Consider the following 23,618-nt stretch of genomic DNA (forward strand, 5'->3'; position numbering starts at 1 on the left):
TTAGGGAAAGTATTGACCTGAGTAATGGATTAGAAAAAAGGCTGGAGAAAATTGAATCCACTACATCTGTATTGGAAAATAAAACAACAGAAATGGAAAAGATCCAGACGAATCTGATTAAATCAGAGTCTATACAAATGACAAAAATGGAAAATCTGGAAAATCTTGTTAAACAGAATAACATAAGAATTTTAAATTTTCCCAAGATGAGATTATTGTCACATCGTGAATTGCTTAGATGCTATTTCATAAATGTTTTAAAATTCGCTGAGCAGGATATTCCTAAAATAAAAAGAATATACTATATACCCCAGCCAAATGAAAGAAAATCTCGATTAGATCAAGGGGAGAATATGGAAGATTCCTATGATCTAACTAACATCTTGGAAAAATCCTTTGAATTGGAAGTGAAGGAGAGAGCCACTCTTTTTGTCCAACTAGACTCATCTGTTGAAAGAGACTTGATTCTGAAGTTGTTCTTTAGAAATCAAAATCAAAAATTTTACGGTTTTACCGTGAAAATTTTCCCTGACCTCACTAAAATAACTCAGTTAAGAAGAAGACGATTCCTGGAAATGCGGGGAGAGGTTGTGTCCAGAGGGGGGAAATTTCTTTTGCAATTTCCATGTCAATGTTTAATCATATATAAAGATTCCAGATACAAGTTCAAAGAGCCGGAACAATTACGTATATACCTCGATTCTCATTCCTGTCAACCTGAGGGAAATTAGGCATATAGAAAATGTGCACAGGTTAACTCAGAAGTTTATGTAAAATGTTTAAGATTTCCTTTAATTTACTGCTTTTTATTTCAATTGTCTCCCCTCTATTTCTTATAATTTTTGGGCTAATTAGAAGGGATGTTTATTGTTTACAATATATTTTTTTCCTAAATAATAATTGCTTTTCCCTTACTATTGTGAAATGCTGATATCTATCTGTAAAAATGTGTGAAAATTCAATAAATAGATAATAAAAAAAAAAAAAAAAATTCTATTGGTTCCTTTTTTTGTATCTCTAATGGTCCTAGATATTTAATGGTAGATTGAATGAGGAAATGATCTGACCATGGAATTTGTGTATAATTTGTGTTTATATGTTCTAGGTAACTGTTGTTGATAAATGTCAGGTCGGGGAGTGCCCTGCTTTATGAGTGGGTTTGTCTGTAATTAGTTTGAATCCTAGTGCATTCATTATATCAGTTAGTGTCTGGCAGGCATTTGATAATGGGTATACGTACATGTGAAGGTTAAAATCTCCTAGTACGATGGTAGGTTTTGATGTATTTAGGTGGATTGTGAGGAATTCCATTAGTGGAGAAATGTTTAATTCCAGGAGGCTGGGTGGGCAGTAGATATGGTAGATTTGTATGTGGTTGGTTTCAAAGATTGCGATTTTATTTTATTTTTCTGAAAATTATACAATTAAACAAAGAATACACTTTGCATCAAATTATGGTTACAGTAGTAATAAGAAATATTTTAAAGTTATACACTACACCACTTTATAAGAGATACAAAATCTCTACATTACTATTAAACCCAAAGAAAAAGAAAATTTGGGAGAGTATTTTCTATTGTTAAGAGGAATACACATTGCAACAATAATATTTAAAGATAAACTTCACAGATAGGCGGTCCAATTACATTCCTTCATGTCCTAGATCTATTCAATGGCACTGTCCTGTCGTCTAGTTATAAGAAACTGCTTCAGATGTTCAGGCATAAAGAAAACAAAAGTATTATTGGACTTTTTTACAATACAGCAACATGGGTAGCGCAATAAAAACGTCGCCCCAATCGCTGTTACTTCAGGCTTTAGTAGCAAGAACTCTTTTCGCCTTGTTTGAGTGGGTCTGGCCAAATCCGGGAACAGTCGAACTTTCTGTCCGTGGAATAGAGCATTTAAATTCTTGAAATAAGCTTTCATAATGAGAGCAAAATCTTGTTCTGAATAACATGACACAAACAATGTCGCTCTATCCACTACTTCAAAGTCCGAATTTTCTAGATATTGAGTCAAATTTAGAAACTCTGGTTTTATCTCCCTTTTTTCCTGAGTAATAACAGTTTTCTGACTCAGAAAGCTGATCTTCTTAAATGGTGGAATCCTATCATCTTGGATTTTTAAAACCTCTTTGAAGTATCGTTTCAACGTAAGTAAAGGCAATTCTCCCATTATCTTAGGAAAATTCAGACATCTAACGTTTAAATGTCTTAAGTAATTTTCGACCGATTCCAGTCTCCGCGATAAGATGGAGTTTTTGCGTACAAGACCCCCAGTCATTACTTGTATGTCTTTCACATCTTGTTTAATAGCTTCCACAATCTGAGACTGCTGCTGTACAGCTAAGCCATCTTCTCTTATTATTAAGTCCAATTTTCCTTCCACATTCCCCACCCGAAGTGACTGTTCCTGTAACTGTTTTGACTTACTTGCCATGAACTCCCACAGGGAGTCCATTGTCACCACCTCCGGTTTTTTTAAATCCTCAAACCTCTGACTTGATATTCCACGGGAGACTCCTTGCACTTCTCTTTCCCTTATGGCGGATTCAGGGCCTCCAACTGCCCCTCCACTCTCGGGGTCTTGAAGCGCTGGCTCTCCCAAGGCAGGTTTTACTTCCGGTTCAACATCGGGATCCCAGCCGGCTCAAGGCCTCCAACGGATACACCGTCCACTGCCTCCGCATCCACCGATGCCCCCGGTGAAGAAGCCGATGGAAGGGGTCTAGGATCCGGCGGGGACAGAGTAACATCCCCGGACGAAAGTAAGTCTCCTCTCCTTACCCCGTCAATGGGGCTTAACCTCGGCATCATCTGTAATGGGACAGCATACTGCGATATCAGTCTCTGCTCAGGGGTGGTAACGGGCTCTGCTGGGTACATCCGAACCTTCCCCTTACGTTTATGCGGCATATTGAAAAGGTAGAAAGCCTCCCGATTTACCAAAACCAGGAATTTTAAGAAGAAATCAGAAGAGAGCAGGAGTAGCACTGCCGTTCAAGCCGCCATCTTGGAAACTCCCCAGGACAAGCTTCCAAAGATTGCGATTTCATGATTTCTTGGAGGTGTTGTTGGTAGCAGTTTGCATTTAAATTTCCTTTCAATGATTAGTAGTAAGCCACCCCCTTGTCTATTTGTTCTAGGGATTGAAAAAACATCATAATTTTTATTTGCCATCTGGTTTTTTAAAACTATATCTGATTTTTTTAACCATGATTCTATGATTGCAATGAAACTAGGTGTAGTGTCATATAGTAGATCCATAATTATCGGAAATTTCTTCGTTACTGATTGTGCATTAACTAGTAAAAATGTTATCATCAACAGTTTTTTTCACATTTGTACTATTAGTCCTTTTTATTTGTATAAGGTTATTTAAATTCATATTCTTTGGGTTTTTTTTAATGTAGCAGTCTCTGAGTTTCCTTATAGAGTTATCCCCGTACTTACCTTTTTTTAGGCAAACTTGAATTGTGTGTGTTTCTTGCCCTTTTTCTTCCATGTTCGTTTTTCCTGAATTGTTTGTGCAGTCTGTTCATTTTCCTGCTCAGGGTGTACGAAGGGGCATACAAAGGGGTATGCCCCTTTGTTACGCTTCTTTGGTGTGCGATGCCGGCGCGCGGCGCCTCTGGCCTAGGTGCCTCGTTTAAATCCCCTTTTGGCGTGCTTTTCTGACGTCAGGGGCATCAGTAGCGTCAGCCGAGGGGGAGGAGTGCAGCTCGCTCTTCCGGGTGTCCTCGGAGGCAGAGGTGTTTCGGCAACATCGGAAAAAATAGTTGAACAGAGAGAAGTTAGTGAGCCTCGGTTGGCTGTCAAGGCAGCTGGCTATCTAGGGTCTATGATATGCACCAGGAAATAATTTTGGCAGACTAGATGAGCCTTATGGTCCTTACCTGCCACCATATTGTATGTTTCCATGAGAGAGGTACAGGGGCCAGAGGTGGACAGGGTAGGGAAAGCAACAGAGTAGGAAGGGAATCAATTGAGTGGAGAAAGAGTGGCAGGGAAAAGGAGTTTCAGAAGAAGGGGAGGGAAAAAGAAGAGGACCAATGAATAGCAGCGAGGAAGAAAACTAAAGAGATGGTGATGGACAGAAAATAGAAATGGAGAGACGAGAGAAAATTGGATGGAAGAGAGAAAGAAAGGGAGTCATGTAGAAGGAAATGTCACAAGAAATGATAAAAAGAAAAAGGAATCTGGACAAGACAGATGAAAGACGAAAGCAGAGGTGAGACAGAAAAAACTATAAGGGACAATTTTCAAAATATCCCACATAGTTGCACCTATTCTCAAAGTACGAGCCCCGGGAAAAATACCCAGAGATTTGCATCTCTTTTTTGTGCTTCATCCCAACCTGAACTCACCTCCGAGCCTGCCTGTAGTTTACACTTGTATAAATACATGCATTGTTGATCTTCATACACTCTTTTGCCTAGGGAAAGACTGGGCAATTTTCAAACAGACAATTTACCCAGGTAATTTTATAACAGTGTACTTAGGCCCAAAGTCTGCATGTACAAAGTGCATGCAGACTTTAACCCAAACTTTCAAAGTGCCTTGGAAATCAGTGTGTATGTGCGGAACACAATGCAGCATATATGCACTCATTTCCACCTGCTTGCTAGCAGGTGGAAATGAGTGAACGTAGATTTATGCACATACTTTTGAAAATTTAAAGTTTATTTGTTTATTTATTTTCAAAAATGTATAGCCCGCCATATTACCCGTTTCTGTTCATGCTGGATAACAAACACAATAAAATAACAGCTGTTCATGAAAGCATTTCCGGACCCTTAAAGATTCACTACCATCAAATGCAGCATTACTGAACATTTCCTATTAAACTGAAACAGTCACTATCTACCAATCATTACAATGTTTTACTTCTGGTTAAACTTTTTATCTTTCCTCTAACTCTAATCCCAGTTAGAATGACCCCTGTTTTATTGTAACTTTTTCTTCCATGCACTTGTTTTACTTTTTAATGTATACTCTTATGTTATTAGTTATTTACGTTATAATGTATTTCTCACCCCTTGTTTTATGTAAACCGACATGATACGAACTCCGTGAATGCCGGTATAGAAAAATACAAAATAAATAAATAAAATAACATAATTATAGCAGCAATAAAAATATAGCATATACAAATAGAAACATAAGTATGCATGTAAATGCTTTTCCTGCTCCAACTCTGTTCCCCGGAATACCTCTTTCCATTGTACATAAAAGTATGTACAGAATCACATTTGCAGGACTTTTAAATGTACAACCTCTGGGGCAATTTTCTGAAAGCCAATTTTGCATAGAAAACAGTGATTTATGCATGGAAATGCTTTTGAAAATCGGCTCAGATGGCACAATTTTTGAAACTATATGGGCAAGTAAAGAGTCTTGGGGTATATTTACCCATGGATTTCACACCAGTTTTCAAAGAGAAAGAATGCATGTGCTGTAAAAATTGCCCAAGGAAAAATTACCCACAGACATTTGCCTTTCCTTTAACTGTAGATATGTTTTCCATCCAAAATTATGTGCATTGTTTTCTCCTCTGACCTAATCTCAATCCAGGAACACTTCCACTACAATGTGGGGAAAAGTAGACATGCATACAGGGTCTTCAAAAAGCCCTTTTACCGGGCTAATATTCATTTACATAGGCAAATGGCTTTTGAAAATTATCCTCTGGGATGGTAATTTCAACAGCCATTTCTGAGGGAAAAAACAGTGCTTTACCTGCAGAATTGGGCGTTCAGAAAATTTCCAGCTCTGTGTGGAGGTAAACATATGACAGTAGTCACATTACAGGTGGAACTTTACCCACGGTAAGGGGAGGTGTTACTGGGGACGCAAGTTAACGTATGCTCTTTGGAGGTAATTTTAAAAGGATCTACATATGTAACTGGAACATACTATTGTAGCAATTTAAAAAACCCATTTACGTGCGTAAAATGCCCTTACACTTGAATATCCTATGGACAATTCAATGGCTTATACTGAAGCTATTTTCAAAATCCCACTTATAAGGGTAAAATATATTTGCACATGTATAAACCCAATTTTAAGCAAGTAAATGATTTTTAAAATGAGGCCCATAGTCACAATACAGGCGGAACTTTACCTGCAGTAGTGAGAGGTGTTCTCAGGGGTGAGTAAACTTATACTCAGGGACAGTAACCTTCAAACCAGCGTGTGGGTGCATCAGCCTGCACCAGGGATGCAACTATTTTATAACTATAAATACAAAACCTGCTATATATGGAAATTCTTGGAGCAGTCAAGTATACCTTCATACGATGCTATTAATAAAACAGCTATCGTGTCTGTGAGCCAAAAAATTATAAGGCTTCAATAATCATTGGGTATCTTGATGTGTCTGACTGCACTTGTCCAAGTGTTTTATATAGAAGTCCCCTTTCCAAACTGAATTTATGATGAACTGTTTGAATGTATACAGTACCACTTATCTTGTTGCAGTTAGATTAGGTGTAGCAGTTACAGTCCACCAACCACAGCCGCGCCGATATTCATTGTCATTGGATCAGCGTTCTGACTTGACAACTCACAAATTGAAAGAGTGTTTTGCAGTCCACCACCGCCAATGTTAAGATCTTGAAGAAGGAACCCTTTCGCTCCGAAACATCGAGATATCGGCTTCACAGAATTGGCTACACCTAATCTAACTGCAACAAGATAAGTGGTACTGTATAAATTCAAACAGTTCATCTAAATTCAAACAGTTCATCATAAATTCAGTTTACCTACCCCCGGAACACCTCTCCCTATTGTGTGTTAATGTCCACTACGGGTGGACATTAACACACAATAGGGAGAGGTATTCCGGGGGTACATGCAGACTTTGGGGGTAGGTAAACTTACATACAAAGTCACACTACGGGTGGAAATTAACACACAATAGGGAGAGGTATTCCGGGGGCAGGTAAAGTTACATTCAAATTCACACTACGGGTGGAAATTAACATACAATAGGGAGAGTTATTCCGGGGGTAGGTAAACTTACATACAAAGTCACAGTTCGGGTGGAAATTAACACACAATAAGGAGAGGTATTCCGGGGGTAGGTAAACTTACATACAAAGTCACACTACGGGTGGACATTAACACACAATAGGGAGAGGTATTCCGGGGGTACATGCAGACTTTGGGGGTAGGTAAACTTACATACAAAGTCACACTACAGGTGGAAATTAACACACAATAGGGAGAGGTATTCCGGGGGTAGGTAAACTTACATTCAAATTCACACTACGGGTGGAAATTAACATACAATAGGGAGAGTTATTCCGGGGGTAGGTAAACTTACATACAAAGTCACAGTTCGGGTGGAAATTAACACACAATAAGGAGAGGTATTCCGGGGGTAGGTAAACTTACATACAAAGTCACACTACGGGTGGACATTAACACACAATAGGGAGAGGTATTCCGGGGGTAGGTAAACCTACATTCAAATTCACACTACGGGTGGAAATTAACACACAATAGGGAGAGGTATTCCGGGGGTAGGTAAACTTACATACAAAGTCACACTATGGGTGGACATTAACACACAATAGGGAGAGGTATTCCGGGGGTAGGTAAACTTACATACAAAGTCACACTACAGGTGGACATTAACACACAATAGGGAGAGGTATTCCGGGGGTAGGTAAACTTACATACAAAGTCACACTACGGGTGGACATTAACACACAATAGGGAGAGGTATTCCGGGGGTAGGTAAACTTACATACAAAGTCACAGTTCGGGTGGAAATTAACACACAATAGGGAGAGGTATTCCGGGGGTAGGTAAACTTACATACAAAGTCACACTACAGGTGGAAATTAACACACAATAGGGAGAGGTATTCCGGGGGTAGGTAAACTTACATACAAAGTCACACTACAGGTGGAAATTAACACACAATAGGGAGAGGTATTCCGGGGGTAGGTAAACTTACATACAAAGTCACACTATGGGTGGACATTAACACACAATAGGGAGAGGTATTCCGGGGGTAGGTAAACTTACATACAAAGTCACACTACAGGTGGAAATTAACACACAATAGGGAGAGGTATTCCGGGGGTAGGTAAACTTACATACAAAGTAACACTACAGGTGGAAATTAACACACAATAGGGAGAGGTATTCCAGGGGTAGGTAAATTTACATACAAAGTCACACTACGGGTGGAATTTTATTCACTGTAGTTGGAGGCATCTTTGAGGGTAGGAGAAGGCAGGGGTTTGCACTCAGTGCATACTTTACAATTTTCAAAACCTTGTGCACAACTTTTCTTGGGAAAACAGGATGCTGGGCTTGATGGACCCTTGGTCATAAGAACATAAGAAAATGCCATACTGGGTCAGACCAAGGGTCCATCAAGCCCAGCATCCTGTTTCCAACAGTGGCCAATCCAGGCCATAAGAACCTGGCAAGTACCCAAAAACTAAGTCTATTCCATGTTACCATTGCTAATGGCAGTGGCTATTCTCTAAGTGAACTTAATAGCAGGTAATGGACTTCTCCTCCAAGAACTTATCCAATCCTTTTTTAAACACAGCTATACTAACTGCACTAACCACATTCTCTGGCAACAAATTCCAGAGTTTAATTGTGCGTTGAGTAAAAAAGAACTTTCTCTGATTAGTTTTAAATGTGCCCCATGCTAACTTCATGGAGTGTCCCCTAGTCTTTCTACTATCCGAAAGAGTAAATAACCGATTCACATCTACCCGTTCTAGACCTCTCATGATTTTAAACACCTCTATCATATCCCCCCCTCAGTCGTCTCTTCTCCAAGCTGAAAAGTCCTAACCTCTTTAGTCTTTCCTCATAGGGGAGTTGTTCCATTCCCCTTATCATTTTGGTAGCCCTTCTCTGTACCTTCTCCATCGCAATTATATCTTTTTTGAGATGCGGCGACCAGAATTGTACACAGTATTCAAGGTGCGGTCTCACCATGGAGCGATACAGAGGCATTATGACATTTTCCGTTTTATTCACAATTCCCTTTCTAATAATTCCCAACATTCTGTTTGCTTTTTTGACTGCCGCAGCACACTGAGCCGACGATTTCAATGTGTTATCCACTATGACACCTAGATCTCTTTCTTGGGTTGTAGCACCTAATATGGAACCCAACATTGTGTAATTATAGCATGGGTTATTTTTCCCTATATGCATCACCTTGCACTTATCCACATTAAATTTCATCTGCCATTTGGATGCCCAATTTTCCAGTCTCACCCAACATAGCAATTTCTTATGTTCTTATGTAGGTAGTTTAAGGTAATTTTCAAAGTGAAAGTATGCACACAATTTTACTTTGAAAATTACTTATGTCAGGAGAGTGGGGTTGATTCAGGGCACAGAGGCCCCTTGATCATAGTGTCATGGATGATTCGAGGATGGTCTCAAGAGCAGAGCTTCTCCCTAGTGTTAATTGTTAATATAGCAGCCTTTGCAGGCACACTAACATTTAACACCCACTAACATTTAACACCCACTCTGAGGTTAATGTTAAAATTTAGGCCTTGGTGTGCATGCTAAGCTTTCATTCATTCATAAAATACACATTTAAATGTGTATTTTATAATTAACAAGTGTCAGTACCCTATTCTTGTTAGCATAAAAATTTACTGCTATTTGCATTAGATTTTTCAAGAGGAAGAAGAATAATTTTATAAGCTTATAATTTTGGCTTATCCACTGCCCTCTTCCACCCAATATCTCTCTGAACTCACAAATGCAAACTTGAGCTGTCTGTCTGCAGGACAGTGGGTCCAGCTTATCAAAAGGTATTGAAAACATTCTTTTCTGTTTAGTTTCTTGGTCACTTGACTTGGGTGATATCTTCGCTGAACCCCTCCAGTCGGGATGAGATGTTACAACTACTGGACACAGCTAGGGTAAGGATGAATTTTTATCTACCCTGACAAACATAAGGAGACTGGCTACCATTATCTCAATATCTGAATTACACTACCTCAGGCCATTCAGCACCAATAGCTGTACAGATCATTGTAATAGTCATCAGCTCCAAATATAATGTGAAGAAGGATGCAGTAAAGGGTGGAGGTATCTCTAAAGTATGATGGAAACCAGCTTATTTATAAAGATTCTTCTAACCCGCATGTTCTGTTCAGAAGTTTACAGCAGCTTAGATTATTCACATGCATAATAATAAAACAGAAGTCATACAAATGTACAAAGTTAAAGCATTGAAGAGGAGAAACGACCCATTTAGCTTAAGAAAGCCGATTGAAAAAGGTACATTTTTAGTGCTTTCTTAAACAATTTTTGTGCGACACCGTGCAAACAGACTCTGGCAGATTGTTCCACAGGCTCGACTCCTGTAGTTGTCCACATGTTGTCCAGCTGTCGCTTCCTTTTATTGTTTTACTACAGCAGCTGAAAGCACTGCCCTTGAAGACTACACTAGAGCAGGATAGTATTCTGAGCTTGTCGGCCCGATGCCTCCTCCTTACTTGGAGAGACAATGAGGAGCTTATTCTACGGATTCCTACTCATGAAATTGCTGCTGCTTCCTACCTACGAGATGATGCTCTCCACCTCCTTGTCCTAAAAACAGGTACATGCCAGTTGTAAACACATACTAATTCCCTATCTACTTCTCTTTGGTCTTTGTATCTTTTTCTCGTAGATAAGCAGCTGAATTGGCCATGCTGTCTGGGAGGTTGGAGCTCTCAAAGTTGAAAATCTTGTCTTTGATAGTAAGGAGCGCCTGCTTGCCTGATGCTGCGCTGCCTCAAGACTTCTCAGTCTGTATCAAAGCAAGCAAGATGCAAAGGTAACAAAACTGTCTGGGGAGGCGGGAGGGTCAGCATGGCTAATTCATCTGCTATCTATGGAAAACACCGTTTACAGTGAGAAAACTTGCTCTTCTTTTCTCTCTTTATTCCTCGTTTGCCTGCTTTATTCCTTCCTCTGTCTCTTCTTATTTATTTAGATTCTGTATCACCTTTCCAAGGAACATAAGGCAATGTACAAACCATAATACAATAACAAAAACAAAATATAAATCTAAAAGAAACACAGAATATTAATTGTAGAGGTGAAAATCCTCTTCTCACAAAGTAACAATAAATTGTTTTTCTTCTGAATGTCAATGTTGTTCTCTTTCCTTTTGCCTTTCCTTCTTGCTCTGTCTCTCCATGTAGTGTCCTGATGATTAATATTTTTTATTTCAGGGCTTGGAGTAGACCCAGTGCAAGCGGGTGGCAGTTTAGACATTAATCCTGGGAGAAATCTAGAGCAAAAGTCACCACTAGGGGTAGTTGAGAGGAGGCAGATGGGTGGCAACATGGATCCAAAGCAGCAAGGAGTGACTATGGAGCGTCGTCACACAATCTGCAGTTTAGATTGGAAGATGACTCGGGCTGGATCCGAGAGCAGGCAGAAGGGAGGAGGAAGCCTGGAAAGGAAGCAGGCAGGAGGCAGCTGGGAGAAGAGGCAAGGTGGGAGGGCTTTTGGCAGCTGGGAACAGAGGCAGGCATTTAGTGGTAGCTGGGAAGGAAGGCAGACAGTGAAAACTGTCGGAAGCTGGGGAAGGAGACAGACTTACAGTGGAAGCTGGGAGAGAGGGAAAACCTATGGAAGCTGGGAAAGAAGGCACACAGGTAACAACCCATTGGATCCTCAAGAACCAAGCCCAGAGGCCTATTGCAACCTGATCATCCTAGCTGTGGAAAACAGGGTAAGTAAACACTAATTCCAAATCTTGTATATGCATTTGCATCTATGGAACATTTTTCCATAATATATAGAGCACGCTATAAGGTTTTTTTTCTACTTTATTTTTATTTTCAAAAATTTACATTCAAGATAACTTGAAGACACATTACAGAGTTTGCTAAGAAAAAGAAAAGGAAAAGAAAAAAAACATTTCCAAAATGAGCAACATTTGCAAAACATGCTGTACATCTTTAACCACATTAGGGGAGAGGTTCCAAAACATAAGGTAACAAGAAACCATACTAGTCAGGGGCCTGACAAAAGTTATGTGACTGAGTTCCAATTAACATCAGCAGATTTATTTTGAAAAATACATTCCAGTAGGTTGGGATCATAAAATATGTAGTTAGATCCTTGAAATCTAACAACACATTTGCAAGGAAACCAGTCTACCAGCCTCAAACCCAGTCTACCAGAGTTAAAAAAAAAGTTAAAAACCTGGCTCTTCAGGCAAGCGTTCCAATCTCCAGAATGTAACTAAGCGCCTTATCCTGATTGAACTTGGGAATACTCTGTATTACAGTTAATAATATGCAATTTTATGCAAAATTAAATTTCAATTTAATCTTACGTTTAATTTAAGTTCAACATGCTAATTGGCCTAATTTTAAGTTAATATATGAAAATATTTAAGGATTTATTGTTATTGTTCAATGTTCTTTGTAAAAAAAACCCCGGTCTGACCTCCCAGACCAGGGCAATCTTTTCGTTTCATGTAAACCGGACTGATTTGTATTGTATACAGGAATTCCGGTATATAAAAATTAAAAATAAATAAAATAAATAAATAGATGAAAGGTAGCACCTAGGTTCAAAACCCTCTATTTTTTAGACAAAAAAAATTTCTTCTGAACTTGGGTCTCCCTAACTGCATCAGGGAAGATGGAGATCTTTTGGCAAAAAAAGGAAGATTCTCTTACACAAAAAAAAGATGCGGAGTCCACAGAATATCACTTTCCCGAGTATTTACAACCAATAGGGCATATCTGTCTTGAACAGATATGCCCTCTCCTTCCTCATGGCCACCCGATTCCTCTGGGCCTCACCACGCCCTTTCTATTCCGCTTACCCATAGCAATATCTATTTATTAGATGCCTTACTTTATCTATCGCTTTTCCACTGTTTATGCCGCCCCATTATATTAGTCATTCGTTTTTTTGACGACCTGTTTATTTATATTCAACTGTTATCTTTAATGGTTTTATTCATAAATGCTTATTCATAATTATTATTTTTTTTCTATATTAACCTGTTATTTAATGATTTGACGACTTGTTTCAATGTAACGCCACAGCTGCGACTGTTCTGTTTCAATGGAAACCGATTTGATTTGATATTTTTATCAAGAATGTCGGTATATAAAAATTATAAATAAATAAATAAATAAATAAATAAACAGATGTACCAGAATCAAGAATCTTGATCATTTCTCTCATCTAAAGTAGCCACTGGAACAGATTTATCTTTAACATCAGAAATATATTATACCTTACTGAGATCAGGTATCATCTCCTTGGACACCCTAAGAAAGTCCAAATAGAATCTTCTCAGCATCTCCATGGGAGGTATTAATGGACAACAAGGAAAATTTAAGAAGCACAGATTGAATCTTCTAAAATGATTGATTACCAAAATTTTCAATTTTTCTAGGCAACAATTCATTCTGTTTAATTAAGGCAACATTAATATTAGAGATACTAATACATTGTGTTCTAAAGGACCCCAATTAATCACTATGCTTGGAGAGTTGAAGAGAATGTTCATTAACCTGGGCAGTTAGATTACCCAATGATCCCAAAGCAGTCTATCCTGGAAGATAAGGCTGACTCTAAATTAGTTATTGCTATCCATAAGTCTTCCAAGGTGATGGGAGTAGGTTTAGGCATAACTGGATCTCTCGGAGTAGATGTTAAAATGGTATCTGCCCCTCGGGACCTCCCTTATAAGGAAGAAGGAGACGAGCCTATCATTAATCCATAGTAATGATTCCCAAGTCTCTGTAAAACAGAACTTAGAACCATAGGTGGTATAGGGCCTTCAGGGCTCAGGGAGACTGAAGCCTCTTAATGAATGGAGAATTCAGCTCCAAGTTCCTCTGGGCCTATAACTTGGCTTGAAAAATTGAAGACCTCTAATGTCAACTGAGTAGAAGACACAAGTAACACAGATGGGAGTAGATTCAAGTTTCCTTCCTTGTTCTTCCCCATTTGAATTCCAATGCCAACAAAATCCAAGAAGAAGCAAAGATAAAAACTGTCAGAGGGGCCTGACCCTTTGATGTGCAGCTTGTTGCGCGGGTGGTGGACCCTTGGCCTGAGGTGTGGTTGATGCTACCTGTAGTGCAAACCCCACGGGTTCCTACCGTTGGGAGGCGGAGCAGATTAGGAGACGGAAGCCGACTGGAGCTTTGCCAATACCAGCCCATGTTCCTCACAGGTTGAGCCCTTGGGTGCCGGGGCCGGCTGGTCTTAGGCGGGCCTCGGTCTGACAATTCCCGGTAGATGTTGTAGCAGGTAGTCAGGGACTAGCAGAGGTATTGGAGGGACCAAAGCAGGTCTGGACGAGACAGGGTTCCAGAGACCGAGCGCCAAGGACAGGCCAGAAACAAGAACAGGTGACACCCGGGTAGTAGAAGGCTGGAGCCTGAGAGAGCCAAGTCCAGGGAGATACCGAAGGTGTAGTTGGGAACAGGCTGGAGTCGGGGCAGGTGGCAGAGCTAGTCAAGATGCAGTGGAGCGAGAGCCAAGGACAGGGATCAGCCCTGAGCGTAGTTCCAACAAAGCAAGGGTCAAAACCAGTAATCAGTCCTCAGCAAAGTTCCAATGAAGCAAGGGTCAAAGCCAGTAGTCAGTCCAGAGCATAGTTCCAACAAAGCAAGGGTCAAAGCCAGTAGTCAGTCCAGAGCATAGTTCCAACAAAGCAAGGGTCAAAGCCAGTAATCAGTCCAGAGCATAGTTCCAACGAAGGAAGTGTCAAAGCCAATAGTCAGTCCTGAGCATAGTTCCAATGAAAGAAGGGTCAAAGCCAGTAATCAGTCCTGAGCATAGTTCCAACAAAGCAAGGGTCAAAGCCAGTGGTCAGTCCGAGCAAGGCTAGGGAGTAATCAGGAACGGAATCACAGGAACCAGGGACGAAGTCAGGAACTAGGACGAGCAACGAGTACATGACAAGCATGGAGACCTGTTGCCAAGGCGAAGAATGAGTGGCAGGCCCTGCCTTAAGTAGCAAGGCCCGATGACGTCTGGGGCTGCAGGTTAATGACGTCTGGGGCTGCAGGTTAATTTCCTGCCTCAGCCCCTTTAAATGACAGCAAGGCGCACACGCTCGTGCCTAGGAGAGGCAGGATACTGGATGGCAGCATCTCCCCGCGGCACACGTGGGGAGACCTGCCGGGAGCCGGGGAGGTCTGCAGAGGAGCCAGGAACAGCCGAGGAGGCAACAGGGGTGCGGGAGCACAGACGGCTGCCTACTGCCACCAGTGAGGATGGGCCGGGTTCAGGAGCCGGGCTCCGGAGGTAAGTAGGTCCAGTCGTGGGCTTGCCTTGGGCAGGACACGCAACAGTACCCCCTCCTTTATGCCCCCCTCTTGGAGGCCTGGGTTTGCCCGGATGGGTACGATGAAATTGGAGGAAGATTCCATTATCCAAGATGTTGCTTGCAGGCTCCCAGGAATTCTCCTCAGGACTGTAGCCTTCCCAGGAGAGAAGGTGCTCCCAACGGAAGCGTCTTCTTTGTACATCGAGGACTTCATGAACTTGATACGTGGTATCGGTTTCAGAAGCAACCTGGGAAGGCTCAGGAGTCTTGCTTTAGGGTCAAGAGAGTACCAATGGTTTGAGCAAGGAGACGTGAAATGAATTGTGTATTCCTAAGGTTGGTGGCAGATGGGGCTGGTACGTGACTGGCCCAATACGTCGGGTAACCAGAAATGGACCAATCAATCTAGGCGCAAATCTCTGCGAGGGAAGCTTAAGTTGGATGTAGTGGGTACTTAGCCAAACATTTTGGCCTAGCTGGAACTCTGGAGCCAGTCGATGATGAGCGTCCGTGGATTTCTTGGCTCGTGCCATGGTTAGTCTGGGTCCAAAGCACCTAGAGGGCGTCTGCCGTGGCCTGGGCCACTGGTGAAGGTACTGAGAGAGGAATCAGTAACTGGAGCTGGGGTTGTCTGCCATATACAAGAGAGAACGGAGAGATTCCGGTAGCTGTTGCAATGTGAGAGTTATGGGAGAATTCCGCCCAGTTGTCTTGTTGGTCATTGGAAAAGGCACGAAGGAAACTCTTGAGTGAGCGATTCATCCGTTCAGCCTGGCCACTGGCCTGGGGATGGTACACTGTAGTCAAGCTGATGGTGATCACAAACATCTTGCATAGGGAATGCCAATAGTGGGCGACGAACTGAGGGCCCCTATCAGAGGCGATATCCCTGGGCAGGCCGGGCAGGCAAAAGACGGGCAAAAAGAAGAGACATGCTAGCTCCGGGGCTGATGGTAAGGCAGGCAAAGGAACAAAATGAGCAATTTTGGAGAATCGGTCCACGATGACCCAGATGACCGTATTCCCCTTGGAAGCTGGAAGGTCCACCACAAAGTCTGTGGATAAGTGGATCCAAGGCTCTTTGGGTGCAGGCAGTGGTTGGAAGAGCCTCCAGGTTTCTGTTGGGCACATGTTGGACAAGAGTCCACGTAGGCATGGGTATTGGAAGTCATGGTGGGCCACCTTAGAAACATAGAAACATAGAAATGATGGCAGAAGAAGACCAACGGCCCATCCAGTCTGCCCAGCAAGCTTTCGCACTCTTTTTTTTTTTTAAATTTTTCTCATACTTATCTGTTACTCTTGGCCCTTAGTAACCTTTTGGCTCTGTTTCCCTTCCCCCCTCCATTAATGCAGAGAGCAGTGCTGGAACTGCATCTAAGTGAAATATCTAGCTTAATTAGTTAGGGATAGTAACCGCCACAATAAGCAAGCTACACCCATGCTTATTTACCCCGACTATGTAATTCAGTCCTTGTTGGTTTTTGTCTGTATATAGATCCACTTTTCTTCATCCCCCCACCATTGAAGCAGAGAGCTATGCTGGAATTGCATTGAAAGTGAAGTATCAGACTTTCTCCCTTGCCGTTGATGCAGAGAGTAATATGCATTGAAAGTAAAGTATCAGACTTTCTCCCCTGCTGTTGAAGCAGAGAGCTGTGCTGGATATGCATGAAGTTGAAGCAGAGAGCTATGCTAGATATGCATTGAAAGTGAAGTATCAGGCTTATTTGGTTTGGAGTAGTATCTGCTGTAACAAGCAAGCTACTCCCTGCTTTTTTGTGAATGGAAATCTTTCTTTTTCCCCAAATTACTTCTTGCCGTTGAAGCTAAGAGCAATGTTGCAGTTGCATTAACTGTGTATGTTTATTGAATAAGGGTATTATCTCCAGGCAGTAGCCGTCATTCCTGCGAGCCACCCACTCTTCATACACATCCTCTAGACTTTATGGATCCACAGTGTTTATACCACGCCCCTTTGAAGTCCTTCACAGTTCTGGTCTTCACCACTTCCTCCGGAAGGGCATTCCAGGCATCCACCACCCTCTCCATGAAGAAATACTTCCTGATATTGGTTCTGAATCTTCCTCCCTGGAGTTTTAAATCATGACCCCTGGTTCTGCTGATTTTTTTCCGATGGAAAAGGTTTGTTGTTATCTTTGGATGAGTGACAGAGTTTGGGCACCTCCCAGATGACCAGCTAATTTGGAGTCATGTGCTCAGCGCAGGACCTTCTCTTGGAGCTGGCGAGGTACCACAGTCTTCCTGGCTGGAATCGTGATGGTGGCAGACAAACAGATTTGAGCGGGATCTATGACGTGACACGGCTCGTCTTGGGTGTCTTCAGGCTCAAAGGAGTGAGATAAGGCGTCCGCTCGGAGGTTCTTCTCCACCGGATGATAGCGGAGCTCAAAGTTAAATCAGGAGAAAAATAATGCCCAGCGGGCCTGGCGAGCGTTGAGATGCTGGGCATGTCTGAGGTGCTCAAGGATTTTATGATCAGAAAAGATCGTGAATTTGAACTGAGTGCCTTCCAACTAGGGACACCACTCTTCGAGGGCGAGCTTGATACCGAGCAGTTCCCAATCCCCTATGCTGTAATTTTGTTCAGCAGGGGAGAACTTGTGGGAGTAGAATGAGCATGGATGGAGGATTCCTTGGGTCAAGTGCTGATTTAGAATTGCCCCAGTCCCTATAGCAGAGGCGTCCACTTCCACAATGAAGGGGTGGTTCGGATCTGGATGGCGCAGGCAAGGTCTTGAAAGGAAGGTGTCCATTAAGCTCTGAAAGGCAGCGAGAGCTTCAGGAGACCAGTTCTTGGTGTCGCTGCCTTTACGGGTCATGGCCATGAGGGGTGCTGCCAATAGAGGGTAGTTTGCTATGAAGTGGCAATAGTAGTTGGTGAATCCTAGGAATCTTTGGAACTCCCGAAGGCCCACAGGATGGGGCCAGTCTTGGATGCTCTTTAACTTGCTGGGATCCATCGTGAAGCCTCGTTGGGAGATGATATAGCCTAGGAAAGGCAAGCTTGATCTTTCAAAAAGGCGTTTATCGAGCTTGGCGAACAAGAGGTTCTCCCAAAGACACTGGAGCACTGTGCGGACGTTGGCACGGTAAGTGGTCAGATCCTTCGAAAAGATGAGGATGTCATCTAAATACACACCAACCTTAGTGTACAGGAGGTCATGGAAGATTTCGTTTATCATGCATTGGAATACCGCAGGGGCATTACAAAGTCAAAATGGCATTACGAAATATTCATAGTGTCCATCCCTGGTATTAAATGCTGTTTTCCAGACATCTTCAGGACGTATGCGGACCAAGTTATAAGTGCCTCGCAGATCCAACTTGGTGAAAATGGTGGCATCCTAGAGGCGATCAAACAGCTCTGTGATTAATGGCAAAGGGTACCTGCCTTGTGGGTAATGGCATTTAATACATGGCCTTAAAGACCCATCCTTCTTCGTGACGAAGAAAAAGCCCGTCGGCAAAGTAGAGGGACGGATGAAACCTTTAGCTAGGTTCTCTTGGATATACTCTGAATTTCCTCGGGTTTCGGGCACAGACAGAGGGCATAGTTCCCCCTAGGAGGCAGAGTTCCAGGCAGCAACTCGATGGGACAATCAAACTTGCAAAGAGGTGGAAGGATATCTGCCTTCTGCTTAGAAAATACATTCTCAAAGTCAGCATATGGAGAAGGAAGACTAGAAGCAGTCACCGTGAGGGCAATCGTGGGAGAAGGTGCCACCCTCTTGAGGCACATCTGATGACAGGCTGGGCTCCATTTGGCAAGCTGTAAGGTTTCCAAGTCAAACTGGGGGGAGTGGCGCTGGATTTCTCTAGAATGAAAAGCTCAACCTCCTCTTTGTGTAGAGCTCCGATGAGGTGACGGACAGGTTCTGTCACTTGAGATATCCTTCCGGGTAGTGGTTCACCGTAAATGGAGGCAATAAGAAATTGCCATACTGGGTCAGACCAAGGGTCCACCAACCCCAGCATCCTGTTTCCAACAGCGGCTAATCCAGGCTACAAGTACCTGGGGCAAGTACCCAAAAACAAAGTATATCCCGTGCTACTGATGCTATTGATAGCAGTGGCTATTTTCTAAGTCAACTTGATTAAGCAGGTAATGGACTTCTCCTCCAAGAACTTATCCAAACCTTTTTTAAACCCAGCTACACTAACTGCACTAACCACATCCCCTGGCAACAAATTCCAGAGTTTAACTGTGTGTTGAGTGAAAAAGAATTTTCTCAGATTAGTTTTAAATGTGCTACATGCTAACTTCATGGAGTATCTCCTAGTCCTTCTATTATCCGAAAGAGTAAATAACCGATTCACATTTACCCGTTCTAGACCTCTCATGATTTTAAACACCTCTATCATATCCCCCCTCAGCAGTCTCTTCTCCATGCTGAACAGTCCTAACCTCTTTAGTTTTTCTTCATAGGGGAGCTGTTCCATCTCCTATATCATTTCGGTTCCAAGCTCAGGGAAGCTTGGTGCTTCTCAACTAGGAAATGTCCACTACGACACAAAATGGCTAGAATGCACAGGGACTGCAAACATGATGGCCATGGCCTCTACGGTTCCCTCCAAGGCCCACATGCTAGTGAAGCTCATATACTCTGAAACCTGCCAGACCTCCACTGCGGAAGAGGTGGCATTGGTTCCTGAGGTAGCCGCCCGTGAAGTCTCACCTGGGATTTCTCTTGTGCAAGTGCAGGTTAAAGATAATGGACCTTTCTCCACAGTTGCGTGCCAAACTCCATAAGCACTGCATCTGAGCGCTGCAGTCTGACTTTTCCCATCAGGGCCCCCCCCCCCCCCCCCCCCCAACACACAAAAAATGGAAGCTGACAGAACTTCACCTCAAGAACTCAGTGCGTTGTCTTTCTCCTGCCCTGACACAGCTGCCTTGCACCAAGGTCCAGCCCTCAATAGTGCAAGTGGAAATGCCTAGGAGATGCACCAGGTCCTTGATGATAAAATTCCCACCTGCTCCTGAGTCAAGAGCAAGAGTCAAGAGCAAGAGTCCCAGGTCAGGGTGACTGGCAGTATCAATTGAGGGGCCGGAATAGTAGCGCCCAAGTTCAGGACCCGCAACTGAACTTATTTAGCATTTTATGTATTTAGCATTTTTATATACCGATATTCATGTAAACAATTACACATCACTTCGGTTTACATTAAAACATGAACTGGCATGTAAGAATGCATTACATCACAACAAGGGATACATTAAACTGGGATCAATCGGGTAATAGAAGAATGGGCTGTTCCAGTGAGCCGGAGGATAAAGAACTGAACAAATTGATGTTGCAGTTTGATGCTGCTGGAGAAGATAGTGGACCCTTGGGCCGGCCTACCTAGGGAGACAGGGTAGGCCGGGGGGCGGAGCCACAAGCTGGAAGGGTTCACCCAGGAACCAGGGACCCCCCGGGAGGAGCCCGTAGGGTCCCGGGTCCTCGGGACTGAGAATTGTCTACAGAATGTCCAGAGGCTGAGATGGGAGTAGGCCGGGACCAGAGCAAGCAGAATGAATAGGAAGTCCAAGGTACCCGGAAGGCAGGGGACCGGCTGCACAGGACCGAGGGCCGGCTGAAGGCAGGGCAGCGGGCGGCTGCGGAGTCTGTAGCAACCGGAGTCAGAGGCAGGCAGTGGGTGAAGCGGGGTCAGAAGCAAACCGGAGTCTGAAGCAGGCTGCAGGCTGAAGCGGGGTCAGAAGCAAACCGGAGTCGGAGGCAGGCAGCGAGCTGAAGAGGAGTCAGAAGCAAACCGGAGTCAGAGGCTGGCTGCAGGCTGAAGCGGAGTCAGAAGCAAACCGGAGTCAGAGGCTGGCTGCAGGCTGAAGCGGAGTCAGAAGCAAACCGGAGTCGGAGGCTGGCTGCAGGCTGAAGCGGAGTGAGAATCAGACTGGAGTCAGAGGCTGGCTGCAGGCTGAAGCGGAGTAAGAAGCAAACTGGAGTCAGAAGCAGGCAACGTGGAGATCAACAGGTACACAACTGAGAGCAACTAAGAAGTTGTGAACCTCGTTGCAAGGCGTTGAGAGAGAGTCTGAACGCCGGTTATATCGGGACTTGGGCATGACGTCAGCAGCGCGGGCGGGACCGGGCTTCCGGGAGCTGGACGCGCGAGACCAAAGGGAAGCAGGCCCATAATGGCGGCCGCCACATGGAGTGAGAGAAGCCCCCGGGGTCCGGAGCGGGTGGAATGCGGTGATCACTGAAGCGGAGGTAGGCGGGCCTGGGCCCTAACAGAAGGGAAGCGGTCGGGACCGCAACAGTACCACCCCACCCCTCCCTTTACGGTCCCTCTTGAGAGGACCGGGTTTCTCCAGGTGGTCACGGTGGAACTGTTGCAATAGGGATTTGTCCAGGATGTTACGGCTGGGATCCTAGGTGTTGTCCTAGTCGCCGCAACCCTCCCATGCGAGAAGATATTCCCATCTTCGGTTGTAGAATCGAACATCCAGGACCTCGCGTACCTGGTAAGTAGGATCATCATCGATGGTGGTAGGCGACGGATCCGGAGGTCTTCGGTGGTAGCGAGAGAGAACTACGGGCTTTAGCAGGGATACGTGGAAAACATTGTGGACTCGAAGAGAGGACGGCAACCTCAGCCGATATGAGACCGAGCCCACTCTCTCGGCGATCCGGAATGGCCCACAGAACCTGGGTGCAAATCTTTGTGAGGGGAGGCGGAGACGAATGTTTTTGGTGCTGAGCCAAACCCGGTCTCCTGGCTGATAGGTGGGAGCCGGTCGTCGGTGGCGATCAGCCATCTGTTTTGGCGGAGGAGACTGATCGGATCAGTTTGTTGTGGGTCTTCTGCCACAAGGTCTGTAGCTGTCGAGCCGTTAACTGGGCGGCTGGAGAGGCACTGGGAGTAGCGATGGGAAGTGGAGGTCTCAGCTGTTTCCCGCATACTAGCTGGAAAGGTGAGAGCCCGGTGGCAGCATGAGCTTGATTGTTATAGGCAAACTCGGCCCAGGGTAGCAGCTCTGACCAGTTGTCTTGCTTCTCACTGGTGAAGGCTCGAAGGTAGGTTTTCAGAGACCAATTCATCCTTTCGGACTGCCCATTACTCTGTGGGTGGAAAGCCGTAGAAAAGCTGAGCTTCACTTTGAAGCATTTACAGAGAGCCCTCCAGTAACGTGCGACAAACTGTGGCCCATGGTCGGAAACTATGTCTTGCGGGAGGCCGTGTAGCCGGAAAATATGCTGGGCGAAGAGGAGAGCTAGTTCGGGTGCAGAGGGTAACTTAGTCAATGGAACAAGGTGCACCATCTTGGAGAAACGGTCGACGGTGACCCAGATAACCGTCTGACCGCGAGATGGAGGCAAGTCTACCATAAAGTCTGTAGCTAGGTGGGTCCAGGGCTCTGTGGGAACTGGCAGAGGCTGTAGAAGACCGCACGGGGGTCCGGGACTGGGCTTTTGATGAGCACAGGTGGGACAAGAATTTACATAGACGCGAACATCCTGTCGCATGTTGGGCCACCAGTAAAAACGATTAAGGAGTTCCAATGTTCTCTCTCCTCCTGCGTGCCCTCCAGTGAGGGAGTCATGAGCCTAGCGTAATGTCTTTAGACGATCTCGTCGGGGAACCGCGGTCCTATCTTGGGAGAGGACCGTCAGGGCGGACAGGCGAACCTTACTAAATGCTAAATGCTTAAAAAAATGCTAAATAAATAAATAAATAAATACTAGGGTCTAGAATGTACTGTGGAGGTTCTTGGTCTTCCTCGGATAGGGAGATCCGTGAGAGAGCGTCAGCTCGGAGATTCTTGGCCACCAGCCGGTACTGTAGGATAAAGTCAAAGCGGCTAAAGAACATGGCCCAGTGGGCTTGGCGAGGGTTTAACCGTTGGGCCTGGGACAAAAACTCTAAGTTTTTGTGATCCGTATATACGGTGGTCGTGTGTCTTGCCCCCTCGAGCCATTGTCTCCATTCTTCGAACGCGAGCTTGATTGCCAAGAGCTCTTTGTCACCGATGGAATAATTTGTCTCGGCGGGAGAGAACTTCCTGGAGAAGTAGGAGCATGGCAATAGTTGTCCGGAATCGGAGTGTTGACTGAGGACCGCCCCGACGGCTATGCTGGAGGCATCGACCTCAACGATGAAAGGTTTTGCCGGATCGGGATGACGGAGACAGGTGTCCGTGAGAAATGCCTCTTTCAAGTCGGTGAAGGCTGCAACCGCAGCGTCAGGCCAGTTCTTGGCGTCGGCTCCCTTGCGGGTCAGGGCAGTAAGGGGAGCGACCCGATGCGAGTACTGTGGAATAAAATGTCTATAAAAGTTAGCGAAGC

At 44.1% G+C, this 23,618-nt stretch overlaps 1 protein-coding gene across 4 annotated transcripts in view; it reads left to right on the forward strand.

The window, feature by feature from the left end:
* The window catches only part of CCM2L (CCM2 like scaffold protein), a 128,732-nt gene that overhangs the window by 35,004 nt on the left and 70,110 nt on the right, over positions 1-23,618 (forward strand). For all 4 annotated transcript variants that reach the window (XM_029613354.1, XM_029613355.1, XM_029613356.1 and 1 more), the window contains 3 exons: positions 9,839-9,922; positions 10,422-10,605; positions 11,225-11,730. In XM_029613354.1, the coding sequence (XP_029469214.1) occupies positions 9,839-9,922; positions 10,422-10,605; positions 11,225-11,730 (774 nt within the window). The remainder of the gene's footprint in view (positions 1-9,838; positions 9,923-10,421; positions 10,606-11,224; positions 11,731-23,618) is intronic.

The sequence above is a fragment of the Rhinatrema bivittatum genome, chromosome 8, assembly GCF_901001135.1.
Source record: "Rhinatrema bivittatum chromosome 8, aRhiBiv1.1, whole genome shotgun sequence".
NCBI classification, from domain to species: domain Eukaryota; kingdom Metazoa; phylum Chordata; class Amphibia; order Gymnophiona; family Rhinatrematidae; genus Rhinatrema; species Rhinatrema bivittatum.